General features: G+C 37.1%; 4 protein-coding genes across 7 annotated transcripts; 1 reads left to right on the top strand and 3 right to left on the bottom strand.

The window, feature by feature from the left end:
* The first annotated feature begins 514 nt into the window (after positions 1-514).
* Positions 515-6,677, top strand: LOC121986222 (protein REDUCED WALL ACETYLATION 3-like). Its single transcript, XM_042540087.1, has 16 exons — positions 515-849; positions 1,516-1,607; positions 2,368-2,502; positions 2,591-2,647; positions 2,736-2,808; positions 3,620-3,778; positions 4,399-4,548; positions 4,646-4,901; positions 4,991-5,112; positions 5,215-5,301; positions 5,387-5,475; positions 5,561-5,623; positions 5,705-5,761; positions 6,011-6,107; positions 6,180-6,347; positions 6,421-6,677. The coding sequence occupies exons 1-15, from the start codon at positions 817-819 to the stop codon at positions 6,342-6,344; spliced, it is 1,635 nt and encodes a 544-aa protein (XP_042396021.1). The 5' UTR covers positions 515-816; the 3' UTR covers positions 6,345-6,347; positions 6,421-6,677.
* A 135-nt stretch (positions 6,678-6,812) lies between these two features.
* Positions 6,813-11,648, bottom strand: LOC121986221 (auxilin-like protein 1). Of its 4 annotated transcripts, none has more exons than XM_042540083.1 (9): positions 11,491-11,648; positions 10,942-11,340; positions 8,272-10,681; positions 8,131-8,200; positions 7,932-8,002; positions 7,789-7,854; positions 7,626-7,715; positions 7,353-7,529; positions 6,813-7,139 (listed from the first exon to the last, which is right to left on the bottom strand). In XM_042540083.1, exons 2-9 carry the CDS (start codon positions 11,274-11,276, stop codon positions 7,104-7,106), a joined length of 3,255 nt encoding a protein of 1,084 aa, XP_042396017.1. In that variant the 5' UTR covers positions 11,277-11,340; positions 11,491-11,648; the 3' UTR covers positions 6,813-7,103. The 4 variants fall into 4 exon arrangements, with proteins under 4 accessions (XP_042396017.1, XP_042396018.1, XP_042396019.1 ...); XM_042540084.1 differs by having other exon boundaries at positions 10,942-11,394; positions 11,491-11,639; XM_042540085.1 differs by having other exon boundaries at positions 7,932-7,999; positions 10,942-11,643.
* A 1,591-nt stretch (positions 11,649-13,239) lies between these two features.
* Positions 13,240-17,456, bottom strand: LOC121986223 (ras-related protein RABA1f-like). The gene is made up of 2 exons (XM_042540088.1): positions 17,026-17,456; positions 13,240-13,823 (listed from the first exon to the last, which is right to left on the bottom strand). Exons 1-2 carry the CDS (start codon positions 17,241-17,243, stop codon positions 13,397-13,399), a joined length of 645 nt encoding a protein of 214 aa, XP_042396022.1. The 5' UTR covers positions 17,244-17,456; the 3' UTR covers positions 13,240-13,396.
* A 3,849-nt stretch (positions 17,457-21,305) lies between these two features.
* LOC121987912 (transcription factor-like protein DPB) lies at positions 21,306-25,668 on the bottom strand. Its single transcript, XM_042541615.1, has 10 exons — positions 25,610-25,668; positions 23,928-24,087; positions 23,779-23,846; positions 23,431-23,474; positions 22,755-22,808; positions 22,510-22,650; positions 22,361-22,426; positions 22,103-22,201; positions 21,745-21,815; positions 21,306-21,652 (listed from the first exon to the last, which is right to left on the bottom strand). The coding sequence occupies exons 2-10, from the start codon at positions 24,056-24,058 to the stop codon at positions 21,508-21,510; spliced, it is 819 nt and encodes a 272-aa protein (XP_042397549.1). The 5' UTR covers positions 24,059-24,087; positions 25,610-25,668; the 3' UTR covers positions 21,306-21,507.
* Positions 25,669-25,903: the final 235 nt, after the last annotated feature.

Raw genomic sequence — 25,903 nt, forward strand, 5'->3', positions numbered from 1 at the left:
TTAAATAATCAAATAAACTTGATTAAAAGTTCGATAACATCTAAACAAACTAAGCTCAAACTAAACTCAAGCTCATAAAAAAAAAAATCAAACAAAGTTTTAACATTCATTTTAAGGGTTTGATTCACTTTATGTTCAGCTCGTTTATCCTATCAAATAAGTTTAAACATAACAAAACTTAACTCGATTTGACTCATTTACTGTTCTAAACAAATCAAATAAGTTTTAAGTCAAATGATATATCTTATTAGAGTAGAAAAGGCATTTTAAATTTTTATTAATGTCAACAACTTCCAGCGTTTTTATTTTGCTATAAAATATCTCTAGATAAGATGAAGAGTATTTTGACAATAAATTGGAAGGTTTAGGGGGCATTTTGAAATTACGAAAAATTTTAAAGAAATTTTACAAAAGTTGTTAAAATTTTAAAAAATAATGAATTATTATTATTATTATTATTATTATTATTATTATTATTATTATTATTATTATTATTATGACGGAGAATGGAAGGGAAGGAAGCAGTCTTCTTGCTTCCCCTTCCCTTTCACCAACCGCTCCCTCCGACTTCGATATTGAGACAGCAACTTCTCTCCGTCCTTCCCACCATTATACTCCTTCCTCCTCCTCTTACTCCTCTTACTTTGCTCATCCGCGGCTTCAAAATTCCATCTTACTTTCTCTGGTGGTTGGATCGTTGGTATGCGATAGATCTCCCCCTCCCACCCTTTCACCTCATTCTTCTTCGATCGTGTTTGGATTTGATCAGGATACATTGGACCATCTCTCCTTTCAGTCTCCTGGACTCCGCAGAGAATGGCGGTCTCCGGTCCGGTGACCCCTGGTCAGGTGCGCGAAATCATTGTGATTCTGGATCCCTTTTTGGTTTTCTGTTTCTCTTGGGTGGAATTTTGATTGACACACTTAATATTTTGTGGGCATGGTGTTAGATCCAGATCCTCTTTCATCTTTCATCTTTCATTTTTTTTTTTTTTTTTTTGGTATGAGAAGTTCTATGACAATTCGTGGTGTTGACCGTCCATAAAAGTTCTTTCTTTTTGAGTTACGTTTCTCTCAGATAATGTTGAACTTGTGTGGGAATCATGTGCTTCACTATCATTCTAACTTATCAACCTTTTCAAAGTTATGGCCTTTGCGTTTAGAGTTCAAATAGATGGAAGCTTGAGATAACGAACTGCAGCTTGCATTTTGTTTTTAATGTTACTGGGAATTTTCTCCCTGGTCCATATTGGTAAATGCACAAGATCCATTTTGATGCAGTTCAAGTTTGTTGTTAAATCAGATAATTGACCAAACTAACCATATGCATCTGTTCTCTGGATGTGGTTGTAGAGAAACATAGTCCTCATGTGACATTCGGAAATGAAACTTTTCATCTAACTATCCCATGATACCTGAGCTTACCCAGAAAATGCGAGTACAGATATATTTAGTTACAATTTTTGCATGTTTGCCCTAAATAATATAAGGATTTCTTTTTGACTTATATTGCAGGTGTCATTTTTGCTTGGCTTTTTGCCTGTTTTTATTGCATGGTTATATTCAGAAGTTTTGGAGTACAGAAAGTCTTCATCTCTAACAAAAGTGTAAGTATTTTATCTGAAATAGATAATTTATCTAAAACTTTGTTTAAACACATAGGTTAAGACATGAAAGCCATGATTGATTAAATGCCCTATTGAATCAACTATTTACCTAGGCTGCTTCTTGGTTATTCATAATTTCTCTTTCAAGATCATTCATCTCTTAAATCATGCACTTATTTGAGTGGAGTTAAAAAAAAGGGAAAAAGTTAGCTACTTTTGACATATCTTTATTAACTAGGTTTGGCCATGTAAGAAGAAATTCAGACATTCTCAGATACTTGGACTATTGTTGTTTGAGAATGCTAATTGCAGAAAGCAATGAAACTTTGTATGTGAAAGGCACAAATAAACTTTTCACAATTGATAACTTGGTTTGCTTTACCTATGGAGGATCACATATATTCAGTAAACAAGTCAAATTCTGTATCGAGCATGTAACATGTAGTCTTAATGTGGCATAGAATTATTTTGTGTACCCATTTCTTGATTCTTCAAAGATTTCCTATTGGACCATAACACTTCAGAATATCTGTGATGGATTGAACTCATTTAAGCTCAAATCATTTTTTAAAAATTTATTTCTTTATATTCATTAGATTACTTGGATCCTTCCCCGGGACCCTGCATAGCAGGAGCTTAGTGCAGTGGGCTACCCTTTTTTTTTTTTATTCATTAGATTACTTGCAACTTCCAATTCGTATACATGAATCATCAGTGTTTAAAGTCATGCACTCAAATCAGTTTGTCTTCTGTTGTCCAGTCATTCAGATGTGAATCTGGTTGAACTGGATAAAGAAACTGTAAAGGATGATGATCGGGTTGCTTTGCTTGAGGGAGGCCTGCCAAGATCTTCATCAAGAGGGTCTAGTTCATCAGCCCGAACAAACTTAATCAGGTTAGTTAAAGATTCCATGTGATATAGGTTAGATGAGCCTTCCATATGTTCCATGGTTCCATTGATTTTGGCATTGGATATTTTCTAGGTTTATATCACTGGATGAATCTTTCTTGCTTGAACATCGAAAATTGCTGAGAGCCATGTGAGTTCTTGTGATATGATATACATATATTTTATATGTTTAGGTAGTATGAGCATCAACTCCTGATTATGTTGCCAAAATAATGCAGGGCAGAATTTGGAACGATTCTTGTATACTTCTATGTTTGTGATCGAACCAATATATTTTCACAAACTACCAAGGTTCTTTTCTTCTACTTTGTTATGACTATGGTGTATGGCTGTAACAGATTGGTGATCTAAAAATCTCTGTTTTTTCCCTCTCTATAGAATGCCAAGGATCTTAATGAAAGCCAAATTTTGTGTAACTTATAAACATAAAGATTACTCATGTGATTGAATTTCTCTGCATAATTTCCTTCACAACATAATGAAATAGTCAAATGTTATCCTGTAGTCAAACCAGATCTATACCATGTTTCCTAGGTATCTTCAGAAGAAACAATTAGAAACACATTCTTGAATGCTTTTGTAGTTAATTCAAGAGCATAAAACTGTGGATTGTGTTTGTGTCTGATGCCCATGTTTGTTGATTATTTTTTAAGTAAGAATGATTTGTTCATACGTACACCAAATAGTAGGGTCTTTTGTTGGATGTTTCTTTGCGTTGTTTTCATTTGAAAGGAAAATTAATAAAACATCAACTCACTCATAATTTGATTGTAAAAATAATCAAGATGAACATGACATGATAATGTTGTAAAAAATACTTAACTTTTAAGTATCGTCTACTAATTCTGGTTGAGCTTTTATAGAGCGACTCGCTTCTACCAGTGTGTGCTCTTGTCTTATTAGTTTTTATGTTTTTAAGTCATGTCCCCCAATTATTATGTATTAAAATCTGTACATTCTCCTCTGGCTATAGCTTTAGCATGTGACACTTTATGAACCATCATTACTGATTTGCATTTTGTGAATAAATTTATGTTTCTGATCTCTCTCGTTAATTTTTGCCCTTTTTGATCTTTTCCTGATCCATTATTTAATTTTTCAGAGTTACAGCCGAGACCTATTTCTTTTCCTCTATATTCTTCTTTTTATAGCTTCCACCTTGACGTCTCTAAAGAAGCACCATGACAAATCAGCTTTCACAGGAAAATCAATACTTTTCCTTAATCGTCATCAAACTGAAGAATGGAAAGGATGGATGCAGGTTGGTGTCTTTTGACCTTTCTCGTCATAATATCGTCCCTCACATTACCAACTCTGTTGTAAATTGCACACCATATTCACTTTTAGTTGATAATCATGAATAGGACGCCCTAAGCTGGTATGACCTTGAATGTGAACAAGAACTGATTGTAATATAGTGTTTGTAGTTAGCTAGGCACTGTACTTCTTACACTAACGAGTAAAATTTCAACAGAAGTTAACTAACAAAATTTGTTGCAAACAGAATTGATATAGATTTGTTTGAGGAAGATGGACTGATTCCTTTGCATTGCAGAAGTTTAGCTTGTATGAAAAAAAGAATGTCTATACATTGACTAAGAAACACACTGTTGGTAGTTTACCATTTCCATTATAGTTTTGCCTACTCTAAGTACTTTTAAATCTTCATCTTTCGTTATTTCTCATGGCGATTCTAAATTTGAAGATTGTGCATACCTAAATTCTCAGTTGCAACCAGTGATGAACACATTGTATCTGGCAATGTCAACAATTCATCTTGCTGACTTTGTATGCAGCACAAAGTTTTACTGTTCCAAATTGGCAAAGCACTATTTTCATTATTGTGTCCTTGATAGGAAAATTTTATGTGCTCTTTATCAGGTTTTATTCTTAATGTACCACTATTTTGCTGCCACTGAGATATACAATGCAATACGAATATTCATTGCTGCTTACGTGTGGATGACTGGCTTTGGGAACTTCTCTTACTATTATGTACGGAAGGATTTTAGCCTTGCTCGGTTTACTCAGGTGCCTAGAGGATCTCTTGATAAGTTATCACTTGATTTTATCTGGATAATATTCTGTTAGTAACCTAGAAGCTTAAATGTTCTCCATTGTGATGCAGATGATGTGGCGGCTAAATTTCTTTGTGGCCTTTTGTTGCATTGTCCTGAACAACGATTTCACCCTATATTATATCTGCCCCATGCATACGCTTTTTACCGTCATGGTGTATGGAGCACTCAGTATCTTTAACAAGTATAATGAGATTGGACCTGTAATGGCCATCAAGATTATTTGTTGTTTTCTTGTAGTGATCTTAGTCTGGGAAGTACCTGGGGTATTTGATATCCTCTGGACTCCTTTTACATTCCTGATAGGTTAGTAAATTGTAGATGCATCAGCTACCTTATGCCGCTCAATCTTTCAAAGCTCAATCTATCAAAGTTTCTAAAGGTTTCTACTGCAGGATACAAGGATCCAGAGCCTTCCAAGTCAAATCTACCACTCTTACATGAGTGGCACTTTAGATCTGGCCTTGATCGCTACATTTGGATTATCGGGATGATATATGCATATTACCACCCTACTGTAAGTTTTGCTGTCGTAATCTGTTGTGACCTTGTTGATACTCAATGTAATCTACTTGGTTCATACTTATTTTGGCTGCTTATTTTTTCTTCTACATTTTAGGTTGAAAGATGGATGGAGAAGCTTGAAGAATCTGATAATAAAAGGAAACTCTATGTCAAAACAAGCATAGTTTCAGTTTCCTTATTGGTGAGTCATGATAATATTCTTCGATATTCCCGAGCGTACCTTGTGGTATATGACATTGAGATACAAGGGTACTTACCATCTGCAGGTTGGTTATTTGTGGTATGAATACATCTACAAGCTAGACAAAATTTCCTACAACAAGTTTCATCCGTACACATCTTGGATCCCAATTACGTGCGTATAGCAGTTTCAGTCAAACTTTATTCGCTAAACTGGTGTCATTCAAACAGATTGTGAAATTATCTTGTGTTAACTGTAGTGTTTACATCTGCCTACGGAATTTTACCCAGCAGCTTCGCAGTTCCTCCCTCACTCTCTTTGCGTGAGTTACATTTACTTTGGACCTTCTCTACAGAAATGTTTTTTCAGTGAATTTCATTTTTTTTGTTCTTCCATTTGGCAGATGGCTCGGCAAGATCACACTAGAGACCTACATTTCTCAGATCCATATTTGGCTAAGGTATCGATAGGATTAATGTCGCTTCTTTTTTTATATATTACTTCATCTTGTATGATCTTTTTACAGTCATGCTTAGTTTGCCAATTCACTATTTTCTGGAGAAACCTTACAAACTCATGACACTTTGGGTTTCTTAAACCTGACATGAACTTTTGTTAAATACTAATATGTAGCTAAGAACATGTCCTTCGTACTAAGTTTTGTTTCCTGCTCGTAATGAACTTAACATCCGTCATTCATTTTCTACAGGTCAAACATGCCAAATGGCCAGCCGAAATGGCTTCTTTGTTTCATTCCCAATTACCCTTTGCTTAACTTCTTGCTCACTACAGCGATCTATCTCTTTGTAAGTCACACTTCAACTAATCTGAATGCCACATGCTTTTCCAATTCAAACACTCACACACTATTCTCGCAGATATCCTACAGAATATTCGACCTGACGAATCTATTGAGGACAATATTCATCCCAAGTAAAGACAACAAGCGCCTTTTTCATAACTTCATTTCCGGAGCAACCATCTGTGTCTCGTTGTACTGCATCTCATGGGTTCTTCTTCACATTCCTGGAGTATCAGTTTGACAGGTAACATTTTAGATATGGATTTGCTCACGCAGAACTTCTGGATGCTGATCATCGAACCAAATCTCTGTAACAGGGTGAGCAATTTTCAGTTAGTAATGAAAATGAGGATGTTTTTTGTCAGTCCGTCTGCGAGAAGCTGGTCCCAAACGCCGCTGTCAGCATTCATGGATTTGATTAAACAACTGGTTTTGATTCAGTTATCGAAAAGAACAAGAGACGACCAAAAGAAAAATCTAAGGATTTTGTATATTTGTCAGGGAATATGGAACATTCGTTGCTTACAATATGATCCTTCTTTAAACAATATCCTAAACGTCATTATTTCATTCATTGTATCATATGCCAAAGCTCCTTTTCTTTTCTGATGGGAAACTTCTGTGGTATCGAACTGATCGCCCTAGATTCGATGTTACATCAAGGAGCCAGCCCATCTCTGATCTCAAACCAGATCACTATATATATATATTATGTTTCTTAGGTAGGATCACTAATCCTGCACATTAAATTTACAACAACAAAGGCAGAGCCAATTTCTCAAACTGTTTGAGAATAACATTACAAAAGGAAGGAGCTTGAAACTCTAGTGAAGAATTTCTTTGAGAATTACTACAAATTTTACATCTGAATACATTGCTAGAAAAATGTTCACAGAGACATCACAAATCTGATATTCTCTTTCTAAATGTACCATTCTTCCTTTCGCGACATTCCCACTGAAAGATTGAAGGCAAATTTGTACCTTTTTCATTTCTGTCACTACCTTTCTTCTGAGTTGAATCTGTTCCAAGCTTCCTGTGTCAAGATAATGATGGTGGTGAATTTTGGCAGAGATTCTCACAAAGTCAAGATGAGAAGCATAAAAATGCATATGAATGCAGAAGATAATAATGATAGCAAGATCGATAAGATGATCCAAGGTTAACATCCACTTGTAGGCTAATAAATTCTTTTACCATAAGTCAACAATCAAGAACTGCTACTTGATCAAGAAAAATGAGAATTCACCTTAAGAAGATCGAACACTTTCTCACTGATGTACCTCTGCTGGATATTGGCACCCCGTTGCTGCAATTTATCAGGATGAACACAAAGAGTAGCCTTCCGGAAAGCTTTCTTCACTGCTGAGGCTGTAATAACTTCTGTCAATGGAATAGGTTGCCAACCGCTCTCGGGGGCGAGGATCTGCATGGAGAAAAATGTCAAGTGAATGAACTGAGGAGAATTTCTCGGGAAATAAAATGATCAAAGGACAACACGAATGGATTGAAGTTTACGCACATATTGTAGTGTCGATAGCAATGCACGCAAATTTCCTTCTTTTCCATTGGACCATCTCCTGAGATCAGCGTCCAGGTTCTCTGCCATTTTCTGCAGCAATAATTTGATTGAGATTGGTCAAGAGAAAGTAGGATTAAACCTTTAAGCATGTTGTAAATATTACATCTCTTTCTGATTGCTCTCTTTGAGCAAGCACATCTCGCATGTTCTTTTCTGCAAGAGCTTTGGCCTGGAGAACACACAGTAATGTCATAAACAAGAAACCTCACAAAAACAAAACATAAGTGAAGCCCCAAGTGAACATACAGCACGTGCAGCTATTCGCTGATGTCTCTCCTGTCGAGCTTTACACCTTAAAACTGATTCACCTTCACCTGCTTCAATTACACACCAGAATAGTTAAAAAAAAAATGAAAAGAAAATAGCATCTCTAATGTTACAATTGGAAGACCATCAGCCCATGGGGGAAAAAAAAGAAGAAAAACTTCACAAACTTTATAATTACCTTGATAATCTGAGTTTACCAGACATGTTTTTGAAGAACCAGTATTTCCAAATTGTGCATCATGTCCATCCTGAGGAGTGCATGCTTCATTAGCATTCATTTATTTCAGAATTAGTTTATTATTTATTTATTTTCATCTACCTTATCGTCGTCTTGTAAATGCTCTTCTGCAATATCCATTCTAAATTTGTCCCTCGACATGGTATTATCCCTCTCAGAATCTTCTCTGGCATCTGCAGTAGCCCACTCATCTGTAGCACATTCGGTCGTTAATTTAGAATCTCTAGAGGCATTCTCTGTTAGTGTTTTTTCAGAACTTTCATAAGAAGCATTCTCCTTGACTTTACTTGAGCCAGTGGTGACCTTATCCACAGCAATCCTTTCAGCTCTCTCTGTAGCTTCAGCAAATGGTCTTTCTATGGCAATTCTGTCCTTTTTTCTTTCCCTCTCCCTCTCCTTTTGTTCTTCTACAAGCTTTGCTCTCTCTTTCTCTTCTTCTAGTTTCCTTTCCCTCTCTTTTGCTTCTACTAGTAATATCTCCTCTTGTAAATTTTTCTGGTTCCCATTTGCTTGTTCAGAGTCGTTACTTTCTTCCATCAACCTCGCTTGTTCTTTTTCTTCTTTCAAATTTACTTCCCTCTCTTTCTTTTCTTCCATTTCTGATCTTTCTTCGAATAACCCTACGTTACGCATATCTTCCACTAATTTACTCTGCAGCAACACTATGTTCTCTTTTTCTTCTTGTAGTATTTCCTTTTCCTTTTCTTCTTCTGCCACTTCCTCTAGTTCCTTCTCCATTTGTTCTATTTCTTTGTCTTCGCTTTTCATTGATAACATAGACAAGTCTGATAAAGTAGTTGGATGGCCAAGCAAATCAGTGTTAAGAGCGTCTGCGGTATCGTTAAGAGGCCCTGCACTAACCCCCGGAACTCCATTGACAGACATATATTTATCCATAAAGTAAGGTTCAACTTGAATTTCAATAGTATCTTCAATTCCAATATTCCAGAGATGTCTTCCGTCCATTTTATGACCTTCAAACTTTTCAAGATTGCATGACTGCACGAGTTCATTTTGAGCTTGTTTTGTTGTATGTCCCTTGCAATCTTGTTCTTTGCATGTTGTTGCTCCAACTGCTGATCTATTATCCTTCCAAGCTTCTTCGTCTGTATAAACTTCTCGATCTACCTTAGCTCTTAAATCACTTTCTACTGATAAACTGTTCCTATTTAATTCTGTTGCCGACAACTGCTCACGCATTCGGGCTGTTTTCTCCATTTCAACTTTTGATATGCATGATCGACAAGAAACTTGAATGTCTGCTTCATGAACAGCTGTTGCTGATTTCCATTTCTCCTCTTTGATCTCCTCTTCCACATTAATCTCGACAAAATTAGAAGAGTTTTCACCTCTACACGCATCTAGAGAGTCTAATTTGTTCTTACCTCGTTTATTACAAAGAACATAGTCAAGCACTGAATTGCCATTCACATTCTTTTCACTTCCTGAAAACAAATGAACCTTTTCACTGGCATATTGTACTTCAAACTTCTGAACCACTCCTTGCGTCGCAACTTCTTCGAGATCTATATCATGGGTTTCGAAGTTAGCATTTTCTTCACGAGCACAAGCCACCGGAGCTACAATATCTTTTTTCAATTTCCAATTGCTTTCAATTTCATAGGATAATGTATCCTGCATGCTCTTATTTTGTTCGACTTCAGAGATCATCGTCGCCAGTTTTGCTTTCTTCATTGAAACCTCCTCCTCCTCAGAGACTTCTTCAGCCATTTCAAAATTTTCAGTATTTACCAATTCGTGGTATTCTTTATTGATCTTCCATTTCTCTGATTTATCTGCCGATTTACTTAGCCAAGATGATTTCAAGTCGCTCCTCTCCATCAACTCTTTTGTACCTTTTAGTTTAGCTTGAGCTAGTTCCATTGCTTCTTGAATAACTGCAGTAGATGAACTAACATCAACCTTCACATCAAGGAAACTACGAGAATTCCCCTTCTCGACCTCTTCATCCACACGAAGACCTTCTCCATCCAAACTACCTTTGAGATTTGAAAATATTCTTGCTTTAGGATATCCCTCTTTCTCAACTAACCTCGGAGGCGGCCTCGATGGTGGTGGCATTCGTAATGGTTGTGTTCTAAGACTGATGTCACAAACGGTCAAATACGCTTTGCGAGAGGAAGATGCATCACCACTCGATATGGAACCTCCGGAAGAGCATGAGTTACAATTGTCTGTTCCCGAGTGATTTTCTGAACTTCTTAAATGCTTGCTCGAAACTGAGACTGGAATTTTCTTCTGTTGTTCCCCAGTTTCTGCCTGTACTGTTCCATTCCTTTGCCCTTCTTTCTTTCGGTTCGTAGTCTTCTTATTCGACAAATTGAACTCTGTGGCAACATATCCTGAATGGTTGAATTCTGATGGCAGAGGATCACAATGTCTAGATGCCATTAGGCCTCCATTCGAATGCCTCGTCGAGAAAAGTTCTCCCATAGCCTGCCGGTCGTTGGCTGCTTCCCCTTTAGTCCTTCTGATGAATGCACGCAAACGCCATTAGTTAGTTCCTACAACTTTGACACTTACAGATGCAGCAAAAGTCAAACTACACAGATAGAAATAGTCAGCCGATGTTCTTCAAGTTCAAAGAGACTAAACAATAAAAGTAAACTCTTTAGTAATCTACGAATTCAACAAATGCTGATAACTAGATTATTTCATCATGAGAAGTTTGCATCAAATCTCTCGCGATCAATTAAGTTTGAAGTGGCAAATTTCCATGAGTTCTACTACCTTCCATCTGAAGAAGATGGATCCTCCCTCGTCGGCGCCACCGCGACCAACTCCTCGAACGGCGTAGCAAACTTTCCGAAATCCACGCCTCCAAACACCTCAGAGTAGTCAAAGCCCCCGGAGCCCGGATCAGCAACCCGGCAGCTCAGGGCTGGGGGAAGGTCGAGGAAGGGGATGGAGCAGGCACCAGCGACATCGCCGAATATCTCGGCGTAGTCTTCCAGCCGGGTAGAGTACCTCGGCGTACCTCGGTTGACGTCGGCGTAGGTGGCGCAAGCGATCTTCTTGGACAGCAGCTCGCCGCCGCCGCCTCCTCGCCGTTGAGGTTCGTCCATCGAGGCGCAGAGGAAGGAGGGTGTCTGGATTTAGGGCTTGATTGGAGCTTCGCCCTCTCTCATTCTGCTCCCAAAGCGAAAGAATTAGGGCTCTATTGCAGCTTTGTTCTCTCACATTCTGCTTTAAAAGTTCACATTTTTCGAACGGGAGGGGCGAGAAAAAAGCGAAATAAGGAGAAGAAAGCAAGATCGAGAAAGGGAAAGAAGATGTCACTTCTTGCTGCAGTATGCAGAGAGCAATGGCGATGATCCAGCTCCTCCTCGAGTGAGCGAGCTAAGGAAAGTGCGAGGAGATCAACCGGCGATAAGAGTGGCCAGTGGCCAGTGACCAGTGGTCAGTGATCAGCTGAGCGTAACAGAAAAGAGCCAGCTTTGGATGGCTTTGGCTTTTTATGCTTTTGAGAGAGAGAAGAAAGATCCGAAGAAGATGAGACGTGGCACTGTGGCAGTCACGTCCCAATTAAAATTTGGGTAATTTTGTATGGAGTCTTTATTGATAAATAAATCTTTATCGTCCTTATCTATAAAAATTTTTATTTTTACTCTCCAATCAAATATATTTATCTAATTGTCAATGATATTTTTAGGTATAAAAAATCTAAAAATCAGTATAAATCCTCTTAAATTTAGTATATTAAATTAGAATCTAGTATATTTTCTATCAAATTGAGTACGATTTTTTTTCACCTCAAAATATACTCGATTTCATTTTTAGACTATTTGTACCGAAAAATATGAGGATTAATTTCGATAGAAAATATACTCGATCCTAATATAAAGTACTGGATTCTAGTGTAAAGTGCTGAATTTAACAGGAATTATACTTGTTTTTAGATTTTTTATATCTAAAAAATAAGATGGACAATTTTGATAGAAAATATACTCGATTTTAATATAAAGTGCTGACTTTAAGAAAAATTATACTCGTTTTTGGACTTTTTGTATTCAAATTTGGACTTTTTGTACCTAAAAAATCTGAGGGGCAATTTAGGTAACAATATTTGCATGAGGGAGTTGATATAAGTAATACTTTGCATGCAGGGAGTGGAAACAAAATTTTTTGGACATGAGGATTGCATGCAAAGTTAACATTGTGATTAGAGATTTTTCTCTAATTTACCGTTAAAATTTTAATATTTAATTTTCTAAAATAACTAATTAATTTATAACCTGCATGATAATTTAGGACTGTTTCCTCAAGTTGGGACAATGAATTTGGGTTGGATGGATATATCCCGTCAAATAATTTAAGTAGAATAGATTAGAATTTTATCAATCTAAGTTCATTGTGAACTGACTTGTCAAACACATATAAACTAAGTTTTATATCAATTTATTATCTTTTTTTATTATAATTTTAAAATAAAAATAATATTTTTCATCCAACATAAATATTCATTTGTGTCCATTTATATTTAAAATACATATTTATGAATACATTTGATTCATAAAACTTTTTCAAAGTAAAACGTGAAGATATGAAATATTTTTTAAATTTAAAAAATTTGGATGGATCCGCGGATTGGTCCACCAAACTCGTAACCCGCCTTAGATTGGGTTGAATTGAAAATTTTTCAACCCGTCAAGTTGACGGATTGGCCCGTCCCGACCCACCAAATAATTGATCCATCACGAACCGATCTGCTCCGTCACAAATTGACCCGTCTGACAGCTCTAATGGTCGAACATGTTAAACACTCAAACAAACTAAGAAAAAAGCAGTTCAAAGATAACAAAGATTGCGGACAAAATAATTGCCAAGAATCCCTTATTTTGGCTGATAAATATGGATTACTGACTATTTTTTTCAGATGTTAATAAAAAAAGATTAATATTTTTTTAAAAAAAAAATATTAATCGAATATATGGTCGGCAACCTTTTTACAAAATTATCAGAAAATATGCAAAAAAAAAAAAATGTGAATAAATTATGGAAGAACAAAAAACTATGAGCACAACAAAGTTTAAGTTTTTAAAATCATCAGATTGCTCCCAGCTATATGGAAGATTTTTTTTTTTTTGTTTGTACAAAAACAATCATTAGTACAACAACAGCATATGAAAGTAGTAAGTAGTAGTTCGGCCAATAAATTGAAAAGTGAATCGGAGACCACTATTTCTTAAGATGAACAACAACTGGCCTTCTTGATAGCTGATACATCATCACCAATGTTGATTGTTTGTCCCTTGGGTAATGTTGCCTGATCGTCGCTTGCTTCGAGTGCCTTCCTGCTTGTTACGTTGTGTATCTGAGTGAGCACTTCTGTAAAGGCAATATCGACATTTGTAGACTCAAGAGCCGATGTCTCCATGAAGAAAGTATTCTCATTTTCAGCAAAAGTCTTTGCGTCGTCGGTTGAAACTGCTCTAAGATGACGCAAGTCCGCTTTGTTGCCCACGAGCATAATCACAATGTTAGATTCAGTATGATCCCTGAGCTCTTTCAACCAACGCTCCACGTTCTCAAACGTTATGTGCCGAGTAACATCATACACCAAAAGTGCACCAACAGCTCCCCGATAATATGCACTTGTGATTGCTCGATACCTGATAGAGGTAAGGTAGGAAAAGAGAATCATAAATTGAAGAAATACAAAGTTTTTTATTATGAAAAGATACACAAGTTTAATTAGCTACCAGATAGTAGCACCAAATAGTGAGAATAAACTTCGTTAAACTATGAAAAGATTTCTGTAGAAAAAAAAAATACAAGATTGTATAGAAATACGTAAGGAGAGTGCAAAAGATTACTTCTATGTTATCATGCCATTCATGCAGCTGAACATTCCTAAGCAGTAGTCATTGCCCTCCATGGACATCTTTAACCATAAACATAGCAGTGATACAACCTCAATCGTATATATGATTGCATCAAAGAAACATAGGTCACATTATAGTGGTATAAAAAATTAGATGAATTAGCGAACTCATTAACCCAAAGCAAACTGTAACATAATTATAGTGATCAGAAGATTACTAGTAGTATAGCCTGCATACAGTTTGTTGGGTGATTCTCAACATGACAATAATGCAAGATTTGTTCTGTTCACTTCAGTAGAAGATGAAGGAATTAAAACAAATTGTGATCCTTTGAACTTAAAGAGTGGGCAGAGGACTAATATAAGTCAATTTTTAATTTTCTTTTAACCATGCGAAGCTATCACCTAATTTCTTTCTTTCTCTAATCATATTGTGATCCTTTGAACTTAAGAGTGGGCAGAGGACTAATATAAGTCAATTTTTAATTTTCTATTAACCATGCGAAGGTATCACCTAATTTCTTTCTTTCTCTAATCATATTGTCTTCTTCACCTCTCTCTCTCTCTCTCATGACCAATATAAGTCACTTTTTGTCCCCACAGGCGGGCACAATTGGTACTTGCATGTGGTGTTGTTGCAATAGGTCATGCGTTGATTCCCAACGTATCAAAATGTATCGGAGGTCACTTGACCCCATGCAAAGGGTCACTGTGTTGGGCGAAGCCCCTTGTGATTTATCTCTCTTCCAGATCGCATGAGGCCGTCCTGGAAGGGCCCCGAGTGAGGATTATCACCTTCTTGCTGTAATATAAGTCAATTTTTAATTTCCTTTTAACTATGCGAGGGGATCACCTATTTTCTTCTTTCTTTTTCTAATCATATTGTCTTCTTCACCTCTCTCTCTCTCTCTCTCTCTCTCTCTCTCTCTCTCTCTACCCTGCTCACTTATTTCACAAGAAAACAGAGCTTATGTTGAACTTCAAGTATTAAGTTTCACAAATAAGATAACTTCACATTTAGAATTGCACAAAAAAATATTTTTTTTATATCAAAATGAGGTCTACAAAAAATTCTGGAAAACCGTCGACGTATGCTGGCCTATTTGTCAAAGAAAAATGGAGCTCTTCTTTTTTTTCCATCTTCTTTCTCATTCTATCTCCTCTTAAGATATATTGACCTGCTAGCAAGATTCTAGTTGGAATCGTTATTTAACATTGATGAACCAAAAATAAGTCAGGCTAAGCATTAATGAACACGCTTTCTTAAAATGCAAGAGGAACCTAATTGATCGAAATAAAGGAAAGTTCACCACTAAGCATTCATTCTTCCTAGCATCAATGACTACATCCATAAAATCCAAATAATCCATATATGAGAACCTGACATGAAGAATCCAACTGAAAAAAATGAAGCTTGCCACTAGTCAGTCATAATTCCTAGCATCAATGTGACAGAAACCTTCAAATCAAAATCAATATAACTAGATGCAAATACACGGTCAAAGGAATTTACGGCATTTCCAGCCCCCAAATACTACAATTTAAAGTGTTATAAATTTAGTTTGAAATAAGTATGATTGTTCAGCATCAGTTCTCAAATTAATTTTGTAAAAATGGAAACTATGTCATACTCAACACCATGAACAAATCTTCTGATATAATGTAAGAATGGTTCTCATACATGCATACATTGCTATGGGGGAAAATAAATAAATACCTAGAAACATTAGAAATGAATGGAAAGTTTCCAATATATAATAACTATCCGTTCATCTTATTCATTTGTTTTTTCTAACCCACCAATACAAGATTGATGTCCCATTAGGGTACCTGCATGAACGTTTTGTCTTCATTGAGCATATTGCTTCCATTTTATAGACATGTATCTAATATGAAAAACTCTCAAATATGTTAATAAACACACTTGCTTATGATAAAAAGGCCAAAAGCCATGTCAGGTCACAATATTGGGAATTTACAAGTGAATGAATGCATTACAATAATGAGAGATATTTATGGAATGAAATTAACAAAAGGAAGATAGGAAAACAAAATGGAAAATATCTAGGTTAAACAGTCAAGCCTTGTTATGGCTTCCTAAGAGGAAAAATGAATAGACGTTAAACACAATTATAAATGTCGAGACCATCTATCAAGGAAGATATTACTTACTATGACAGTTTTCAAAAGTTTATAAGCTTTGAAAAATAATGGAGAAATCCCCACGACTTGCATCCCATATCCTTCTATAGGTCGTTGAAGCAAATAATACATAAAGCTGTAATCCTAAAGTTGTCATTATAGTGATTCTCAATGGATATATGATTGAAAAATCTCCTACATTAGGGATCTGGTCCAGTTCATGACAAACGATCAGCAGGTGTCTCTGTAGAAAACTGCTGCTGATATTTAGTTTATGAACACAACATAATAATTGAATCAGCATATGGCCAACAATGATAAAACATAGAACCACATATACATGCATCAAAATCATTCAAGTCGACAAAGTCATATGGGGCATTGATTACCCATCTGTCATGACTCATGAAGGTTAGAATATATCCAACTCGGAGAGGATAGGAACTGAAGAACTACTTCCCTCTAAAGGAAAGAGATGTTTTAACATCCAAAACAAGGATAGGTACGCCCTCCTACATGTTTAGTTGCGCATCATTATCATACTATACAACTGCGGCAGTCATAGGTGGCTTAACCTTCTTAAACCATTCTGAAAAGAAGCAGATTCAAGAGAAAAAGTATTCGATTAGGCGATTCAACGTTGACAACAAGCTCAACAACATGAATTGCAATAAGGACTGATCTAGCAAAACCTAATTTTGTTTACAATGGAAATAGCGTGCACAAGATTTCACGAGAAATCCAAGTCCTAGATCCGACCTGAAGCATTGCCATCCCAAACCGACGAAAAATAACAGTGAAAACAGAGCGATCGGCTAAAAAATACTAGCTGGATTTAAAGATCGAACCTTTCTTGGCCCGCGGTGTCCCAAATCTGTGCCTTGATGACCTTATCCTCGACGCGGATGCTCCGGGTGGCGAACTCGACCCCGATGGTAGCCTTGGACTCGAGGCTGAACTCGTTGCGAGTGAATCGAGAGAGAAGGTTGGATTTCCCGACGCCGGAGTCCCCGATGAGCACCACCTTGAAGAGGTAGTCATAGTCGTCGTCCGACCTGTACTCCATTACGCGATCGCCACAGAAACAACCACCACCGCCGAAGAAGCCGATGAATTCTCCGGCCTGATTACTAGATCCAAGTTCTCTTTAGCGCGATTAGAGACCGGAGCTCCCGAGAGACCCGGGTCTGCGCCGCCTCGGCCTCGGAAACGAGTAGGAATGGGGGGAGTTTCGAAAGGAAACGTTTCGAGGCGGGCAGCGTAACGTGTCGTCTTCTTCCCTTTCTGGTGCTTAAAATGGAAAAATAATAAATATTAATAAATAATTATTAATAAGGCGCTCTTTATTCTCATTTTGAACTTAAAAATAAAATAAAATTTTACCTTTTTTTACAAGATAATGATTAATGCATTTTCTATTCTTATCACATAATAAAAATGAAAACAAACCTTCTTTTTTCATTTCCTTTTCAAAATATCTTTATTATAAAATATAATTTAATTGTTGATTATTAATTTCAACTTGCCCATTGAGTATCTTTATTTTTTCTATATAGAAAAATGTGATTCTATTACTATTCAAATTAATACAAATTTGATTTCAATTGTCAAATAGAAAGAGTTCAAATTTAAAAAGACAACTTGAAAATTCAAAAAGTCAAGGGTCAAATTTTAACTTTGGCTATTGTTGTAAATTTAATTTTTATGCACGTGGAATTGAGAATGTTATAATTGTCAATGTTAAATTTTCCAAATCTCGAGATTAATTGAAACAATTGGAGGACTTTTGTGCATTTTACCAAAAGGCTTTGTTGAAATCTAAAAGGCATTCTAAGTAGAAAAATAAAATAAATTTAAACATTAATTGCTTTAAAGCGATTGAAAATTATTTAAACACTTTGAATCATTTAATGGAGTTGCATACATCTATTTATTTAGAAAACAATCAATTTTATAAAACAAAACGTTAAGAGTAGATTTTAATACTATAAATTAAAATTCTAGAGAATCTTTGTATAAGTTTTCTTCCACTGGTATCTTCTTTCACTCAATAACTAGGGATGTAAATGAATCAAACGGTTCGCGAGTTATTTGGAGTTCGATTCAGTAAAAAGTTCATTCGAGTTCGTTCGTTTATCTTATCGAGCCGAGCTCGAGCTCGATTTCGAGCTCGACAATTTTATCGAGCCGAGCTCGAGCTTAAGGATATTCGGCTCGTGAGCTCGCGAACATGTTCGTTTATAGGTTCGCGAGTCAAAAAAACGAGCTCTAAAACAAGCCAAAAAACGAGCTTTAAAACGAGCCTTAAAATGAGCAAAAAAACGAGCTTTAAAATGAGCTATAAACGAGCCCGAAAACGAGTCCGAGCTCGCTTAACGAGTTAGGTTCGTTAACTTTGATAATCGAGCTAATAACGAGTCGAGCTCGAACTGTTCGCGAGCCTGATAATTCTGAAACGAGCCGAGCTCGAGCCTTGTGATAAAAGCTTGATTCGAGCTCGAGCCCAAATATAACTTAAACGAGCCAAGCTCGAGCCTGATACTGTTCGGCTCGATTCGGCTCGTTTTCATCCCTATCAATAACTCAGTAGTTTGGTGCACTCAGTTTCCATCAGTGAAGGTCTTGAGGAGGATCCGATCACATTAAGGCTACGTTTGGTAGAGTGTAATCTACCTTGTAATGTAATCAGGATTACATTACAAGGCTGATTATTTTGGCTGATTATTTTGTTTGTTTTAACTTTAAACCTGTAATGTAATATAATCTCGATTACAAAAGGTAGTGAAGTTTTGTAATCTGGATTACAAAGCAAATATTATGTAATCCGATTACATTACGAGGTCACTGTTTAACCAAAAATTGAATGCCGAATATACCCCTATTCAGCCTACCGACCGTCGCCCGCTCACCGGCTGCAGCCGTCGCCGCTCACCAGTTGCCGCCCGTCGGCCGTCGGGCGCCGCAGGTCGCCGGCCGTCGGGCGCCGCAAGTCGCCGGCCGTCGGGCGCCGCAGGTCGCCGGCCGTCGGCCGCCGCCGGTCGCCGATCGTCGGCCGCCGCCGGTCGCCGGCCGTCGGCCGCCGCCGGTCGCCGGCCGTCGGCTTGTCGCTGATCGCCGCCATCAGTCGGCGACTGACGGCGGCGCCGCCGGACGTCGCCTGTCGCTGATCACCGCCATCGGTCGGCGACCGACGGCGGCGCCGCCGACGCTAGTCTTCCCCGATCACCGGCCGACGGTCGCCGGCTGGCCGACATCGGTCATCGAACACAAGCTCCGACAGAGGTGCAACGGTCGTCGGTAGAAGTCGCAGGATATTTTTGTCATTTTATAATAATATGAATTACATTCATTATAAAAAATAATAGATACCAAACAAAAGAATTTAATCATCCATGTAATCAAATATTACATACATTATATTACCAAACATAATAATGTAATCAAGATTACATTACATTACAAATTTGATTACATTACAAGATAAATTACATTACACCCAACCAAACGTAGCCTAAATTTATTGTAAATAATTTTACCGTATATTTATTATTCGTGCTAGTAGACATTAGACAAGTAGAGAGTCCTAGTTGCGGTTAGGCAATGAAGTCTTGGTCCATGAGATTGGGCAAAGTTTTGGCAGGTTAAGGACGTTAGGTGAAATCTTAAGGTCGAGGACAATAGGTGAAACTCCTGGGGTTAGGGATATCAAGCGGAAGACTAGACTGATCAAGGTTCGGACGTCCAGTGGAAAGTTCTAAGGTCTCGGATGCTAAGCAAAAGTCCAAACAGTTTGGAGGACTGATTTGACAAAAAGTAATCTCTCTTGAGGTGAGTAGGCGAGGACACGTTCTCCGTAGAGAGAACAATAGGAGTTGATTCGACTTAGAGTTTCAGCGAAACTCAAAGTCAAGATCGATCAGTCTAGAGACTGTCAAAATTATTTTGCTTTATATATTATTTGTGCTTGCTAACCTTGTGTTGCAGAAAGTTGATGGCTGAAAAAGAGGAGTCCAGGCGCCCGGAGTTACTCAGGCACCCGAGTCAGCAACGAAGAGGGAGCGGCCGGGTGGCTGCCGAGGGCACCTGGACGGTCCGAGTGCTCGGATTGATAAAAGTTCATCTTCATTCTGCGATGACACACTTCGACTGGTCGACTCACGCCAACGGTTTAGGTGTCCGGAGGTGGTCCAAGTGCTCGGACATGGATAAGCTTCCAGGATGAAGTTTCAACGAGGTGCAACCACATCAGCCTAGTGGGGGCGCTCGGAGTGGGCTACAAAAGGAGGGTTCAACCATCACTTTTAACACAAACGCCCAAACACTGCTTTGACAATTAAAGTCAAGAATCTTTAGATCTATAATTGTCAGTAACTTTTAAATATTTACATCTATTTTATAATCGAGATATATTTTATAATAATTTAAATTGATAGTAGATTGATCAATGAAAACACTCTTAAGTACAAACCAATTGTCACAGGCTTCAAATCAAATAAAACTTGACTTTATTAACCTTGCTTGTTTTCCTATGTTTTTAATTTCACTGCGTTTTATGAAAAACGTGAAAAGCCATCAGCCCCAAATGCATCGATTCTACAATTCTACACTCTTTAAGATCACGCTATAGCATATGAATCAACAAAACAATTCAAACGATCCAACACGGAATATTGTCGGAGATCTGCAACAAATATGCAAAGCTGAAAAACAACAAAATCTTAAAACAGAAAATTGTAAATCCGAGCTTGAATCCAAAGACATTCTCCTTTCCATTATCGTTGGAAAAAGCTGAAGATCAAAATTTAATTAGCCATAGAGCCTAATCTTCTATAGGTGCGAGAGTGACAATTCTGAAAAACAGAAAATTGTAAATCCGAGCTTGAAACCAAAGACATTCTCCTTTCCATTATCGTTGGAAAAAACTGAAGATTAAAATTTAATTAGCCATAGAGTCTAATCTTCTATAGGTGCGAAAGTGACAATTCTGAAATACAAGAAAAATAAGATAGCTACCAGAATTACCTCTCCTAAGACGACTACACCTATATATATATAGTAGTCCATCAGTGTTGATGATAACAAACTAATAAGTTCTACACATAAGTCCACATCCAATACCACAAATCCATGATTAAAATATCAAATTAGATAACTTTAATGGGTTTGTTTACAATGACAAATCCGTGTGTTACTAATATATCAGCCCACCTAATGGAGACTAAATCCAACACATCCATCAAGTTCTTACAAAATGAAAGGGTTGACAAGGACATAACACCTCAAACTTCTATCTTTTTGATGCTTCGGTTCACCAAACTTCTTCCTGTGTCTTAATCCCTTGGCACCAATGCAGACTGCTGCTGCTGAGATTTTTGTTCCGTCAAAGTATCTGCCAAGTTTTGATCTTGTTCAGAAGACCTGGCGCATCGCATAGCTTTGAGTATTGAATCAGTATCATGCAAGTGGAAGGGTGCTCTAGCAGGAAGACAACACAAAGACATTAAAGCTAACTAGGAGAGGAAATGCAGAGCTCGAGTCAGTAAAAGCTGAGAAGATAACCAGATTACCCGTGGAAGTCGAAATTCACCATTCGCATGTCTTCTGAGATCTCAATCTCTACTGTGGCCTTAGGATTCGTCTGTCAGTCACAGAAAAACCCAAGCTTAAATAAATATAAGAGGTGTAGTGAAGGTGAAGCCATTAAGTAACGATACTAAGAAATATCATATCTTTAAATTTCTAGATCAGTGTTAACATATTTTAATATCCGAAAGAAGTGCAATTGTTGAAAAGGTTAAAACAACCTTTCAAAGAAGAAGATGAAAAATAAAGAGTGATTGTGCAACGAGCTTAAGAGATATTAGTACCATGTAATATTAAAAACAAAGAATGCATTCTACCTGAAACAAAAAAAAATCAACATACCCGAACCAACAAAAATGGTAGAGCTATTCCGTCGGAAGAAGCACTCCCTAACTTGTGTGACAGTTGGTTCCGGCGTATAAGATTGCTGATATCTCTATACTTGAAGAACCAAAACAGTACACCATCAGCTATATCACAACCTTGGGTGTCTTTTTGAGAATTTCAATCTGTTAGCTATATTTAGAAATTGACTCAAACATGAACCCCGAAGGTTTTGCTTTTGATAACGATTTTGCACAAAAATAAAGAAAAATGCACCTTGTTCTCCAACTCTCGTAAAGAATTTGCTTTTTCTTGGATCTTAAGTAACAATTTTCTTCTTTCCTGCACAAATAAGTAGATCAGAATCATAAACATTGTATATTTTTTGGATCTTATGTCTGTATAAGCAAAACTGTAAAGCAAACCTCAGTTTTTGCCAACTTGTCTAGTCCATTGCAAGGAAAACCAACCCAAATTATCTCCTTTTTGTCTTTTGCAATAACATTAATTGCCATCAAAACATTAAATGCATCATAAACTCTCCTTCGTATGTTTTTCTCATCGAACTATCCCACACAAAAGAAACGGTTAGATTAACACTACAGTGCACACAAAAATGGCACAGTTTCATAAAGCTTAGAAATGAATGCTTCTTGTGATAAAGCACAACCTTAGTATCCTTTTTCTCCATGGATGATAAGTCGCAAATTATTTCATCTGCAACCTGGCAGACAAGTTACAAACAGTTTGAAAAGTACATAGAACTCATGTTATATAAAAAGTGTCATGTTTGAACTTTGACAGTTGCATTCATCCCTTAACAACATTTTGATTGAGATGACAGATCTATTGTGTGGAGCTGAAAGAAGCAAACATTTTTATTTTCTTGCCTGTCTAGCAACTACTAGCTATACTAATTTATACCAATTTAACAGAATTCATCTTCTATAAGAACCTAATGAACCGTGGATAGTTCGATGTTTCACTGTCCATGAGGATCATATTATGCAAAAGTCTTAGCCAAAGGTTAGTCTTTGTACCCATGCATGCACTAAAAACTTAGTAAAGGACCAAACCAACTTTAACAGAGGGCAAAATTCCCAAGATTATAGAACAATAATGTGGGAACTTCTGTGAAGGAACTCTTTTAACATGCATAAATCATAAAACTAATATTTCATGGAGAGAAGTGTCCAATGCCTTCTGCACGTCAAAATTAGGATTAAGTATCATTTCAAATGCAAAAAATGTTTACATTTTCTTTAAAAAATCCTTGAAGGTTTCTCACTTAAGCATACAAAATAACTTGCTTGGAGGAAGAGAATCAATAGTGTTTTCATCATTACCTCATTATAAGTAGTTCTTCCCTTCTCCTTAACCTTATCACACACTGAAAAATCAGACAATTTAGAGTGTGCCATGAGTAGATGAATATAATCACTTATTTGATTTGGCAAGAATGCATTGCAAGTATGTGTGCAAGATTCGGGGTTGAAATTATAATTATAACACTGCCAACTACTTTAATTTGAGATTTCATGCAAATAAACACACACATACTTTCTGAGTAAACTATGCCAAAATATATACAAGACAAAGAATGCTTACTTAAGCACAAGGTAAGAAGTTATCGATGTAAAATGGCATAGAAATGATGGAAGAATCTCAAAAGCAGATAGATTGTGCCTCCTTACCTATTGTACTGAACTTTCTAAGGCCCCACCCTTTGATCCTTGGTGCTTTTCTCTTTTCTTCAACAGGACTGATTATAAGACAACAAAATGAGCCTCCTAATCCTTAATCAGATGTGATCTAGATATCAAAAAAAACATGAAGTCGTAACCTAACAGAAGCTTCTATTTTCTTGTCTTCTTGCTCACACAAGTCATCCAGATTTGTAGTATTCTTGCAATTTGTGCTCATCTCTGTATCAGTAACTGCTAAAGAAATCTCACTGCTATGGTTCACATGCATTTGCCACGACCTCTCAGTGAATTAAGCCACTGCATTGCCAATTTAGAACAGTCACTGATGGTTCAGTACAGAAAGCACATATGCTACATGCAATTGTACTACTATAAAAGCATAAGGCAGTTATGGTAACATAAGATAGAATGCCATAAAAACAGAACAAATCCCTTCCGTAAAGCTTTCTCTATGTACATATTTAGAGTCAATGTGAGGACTGATGCATTAATATAGCATAACTGATTACCAACCCTAAGTGCTTAAGTGTCAGTGAACAATTGCACACTCAAATAAAACTTATAACAAATCTCCGTGTGAGACTAAAGTAAGGTGTCACATAAGAATTCCAATGAAATTCCTCTATTAGATAGGGAAGAAGTAGTCCACACAAGGAAAAATAAACTATGAGCAAGAAATAGCCAAAGGTGAATCCCAAATCCCAATCGTATAGGATGATTCTACTCTACCATTTGCCATTAAAATGAATCACAAATTACAAAGAACATAGAATATTGTTGAAGTTAAGATGCTCCACACCGATTAGACACACATCAACAAATCATTGAGATCTATGTATTTGAAGGGTTGTTCCACTATCAAATTAGAGATCATTTTAAAATTGAATGAGCATTCTTCCAACTGAACAAATGGGTGGTTTCGCCCCAACTAAACAGTGTCAAAGCTAGATTTGTATCTCTGAGTCATGATGGCATCATAGAGGGTCATGAAACCCCAAGATGCTCCAATCTATTCATCTCACATGGATAAGTTCGGTGATCTAGTACATCCATTTATCAGAAAGATGTCCCGTCTCTTGAGTGACTATCCATTGGCTCCACCCTAACTTAACATGGTACCAAAGCTAGGCCTCTACCTTTGAGAGCTGAGAGGGTATATTGACCCATTAATCTCATATGGACAATTGTAGCGATCCATTATATCTATGACACTGACTCACGATGGGCGTAAGAAGACATGCTAAAACTAGGATGATCCGTGTCTATTAGTTTGAAGCGCAGTGTTCATTATATCCATATATTAAAAAGGTGTCGCCTCCTATTACAGGATGGAATGAGCTTCTCGCTCCAATTCAAAGAACGTTGCCAATTTCATTCCCAAACTAAAAATTCACATCTCGACCACTGGATGGTCCAACTACATTACAATGAGACGTGTTAATCTCTTAACACAGCATCTGTCGAAACAGAAGAACACGCCAGAGACACCCAACTTTAACATGCAATTACCTCGAACAGATTGGGGCGAATGTAAGCTGTACGTTGACACCATTACGACTGTAATTAACACCAACGTTTTGCTCAGAACTTGTTCCACAAGTCATGAACAAACAAACAGGAAATATAACATCCAAACAACAAGATGAATCAGAAATAATCAAACTTGCCGCAAGATATAAAAAAAAAAACCTAAATTGATTTCTGAAAAAGCGAATAGGAGGAAAAGGGAAGCAAGAGATCGCGGGACCGAGCTACTTGAAAGGGAAAAACAGGATTAAAGCGAGGCATTAATAGAAAATCAAGAAGAGGAGAAACGAACCAGGGAAGGAGAAGAGGAAAGGAAATGCTTCTTCTTTCTTCTTCTTCCCTTCCTTTTGCTTTGAGAGGAAGAGAGGAGGAGGGAAACGAAATTTAGAGTGGCGAAGAAGACTATAAGATTTGGCCAGGGGAAATCTTGACCGTGCACGTTGCTGGATTTGATCATTTGAAGCGTTGGATTTGGTCGGTTGGAATCCCAAACACGAGACTGAAAAGGAGTGAAGTACGGAGAATGGACGCGAGTTCTGTAGTCGTCGAGTTCTGCAGTCGTTTTTCTATTTGATATATATCAGGA

The sequence above is a fragment of the Zingiber officinale genome, chromosome 5B (genome assembly GCF_018446385.1).
Source record: "Zingiber officinale cultivar Zhangliang chromosome 5B, Zo_v1.1, whole genome shotgun sequence".
Lineage (NCBI taxonomy): Eukaryota > Viridiplantae > Streptophyta > Magnoliopsida > Zingiberales > Zingiberaceae > Zingiber > Zingiber officinale.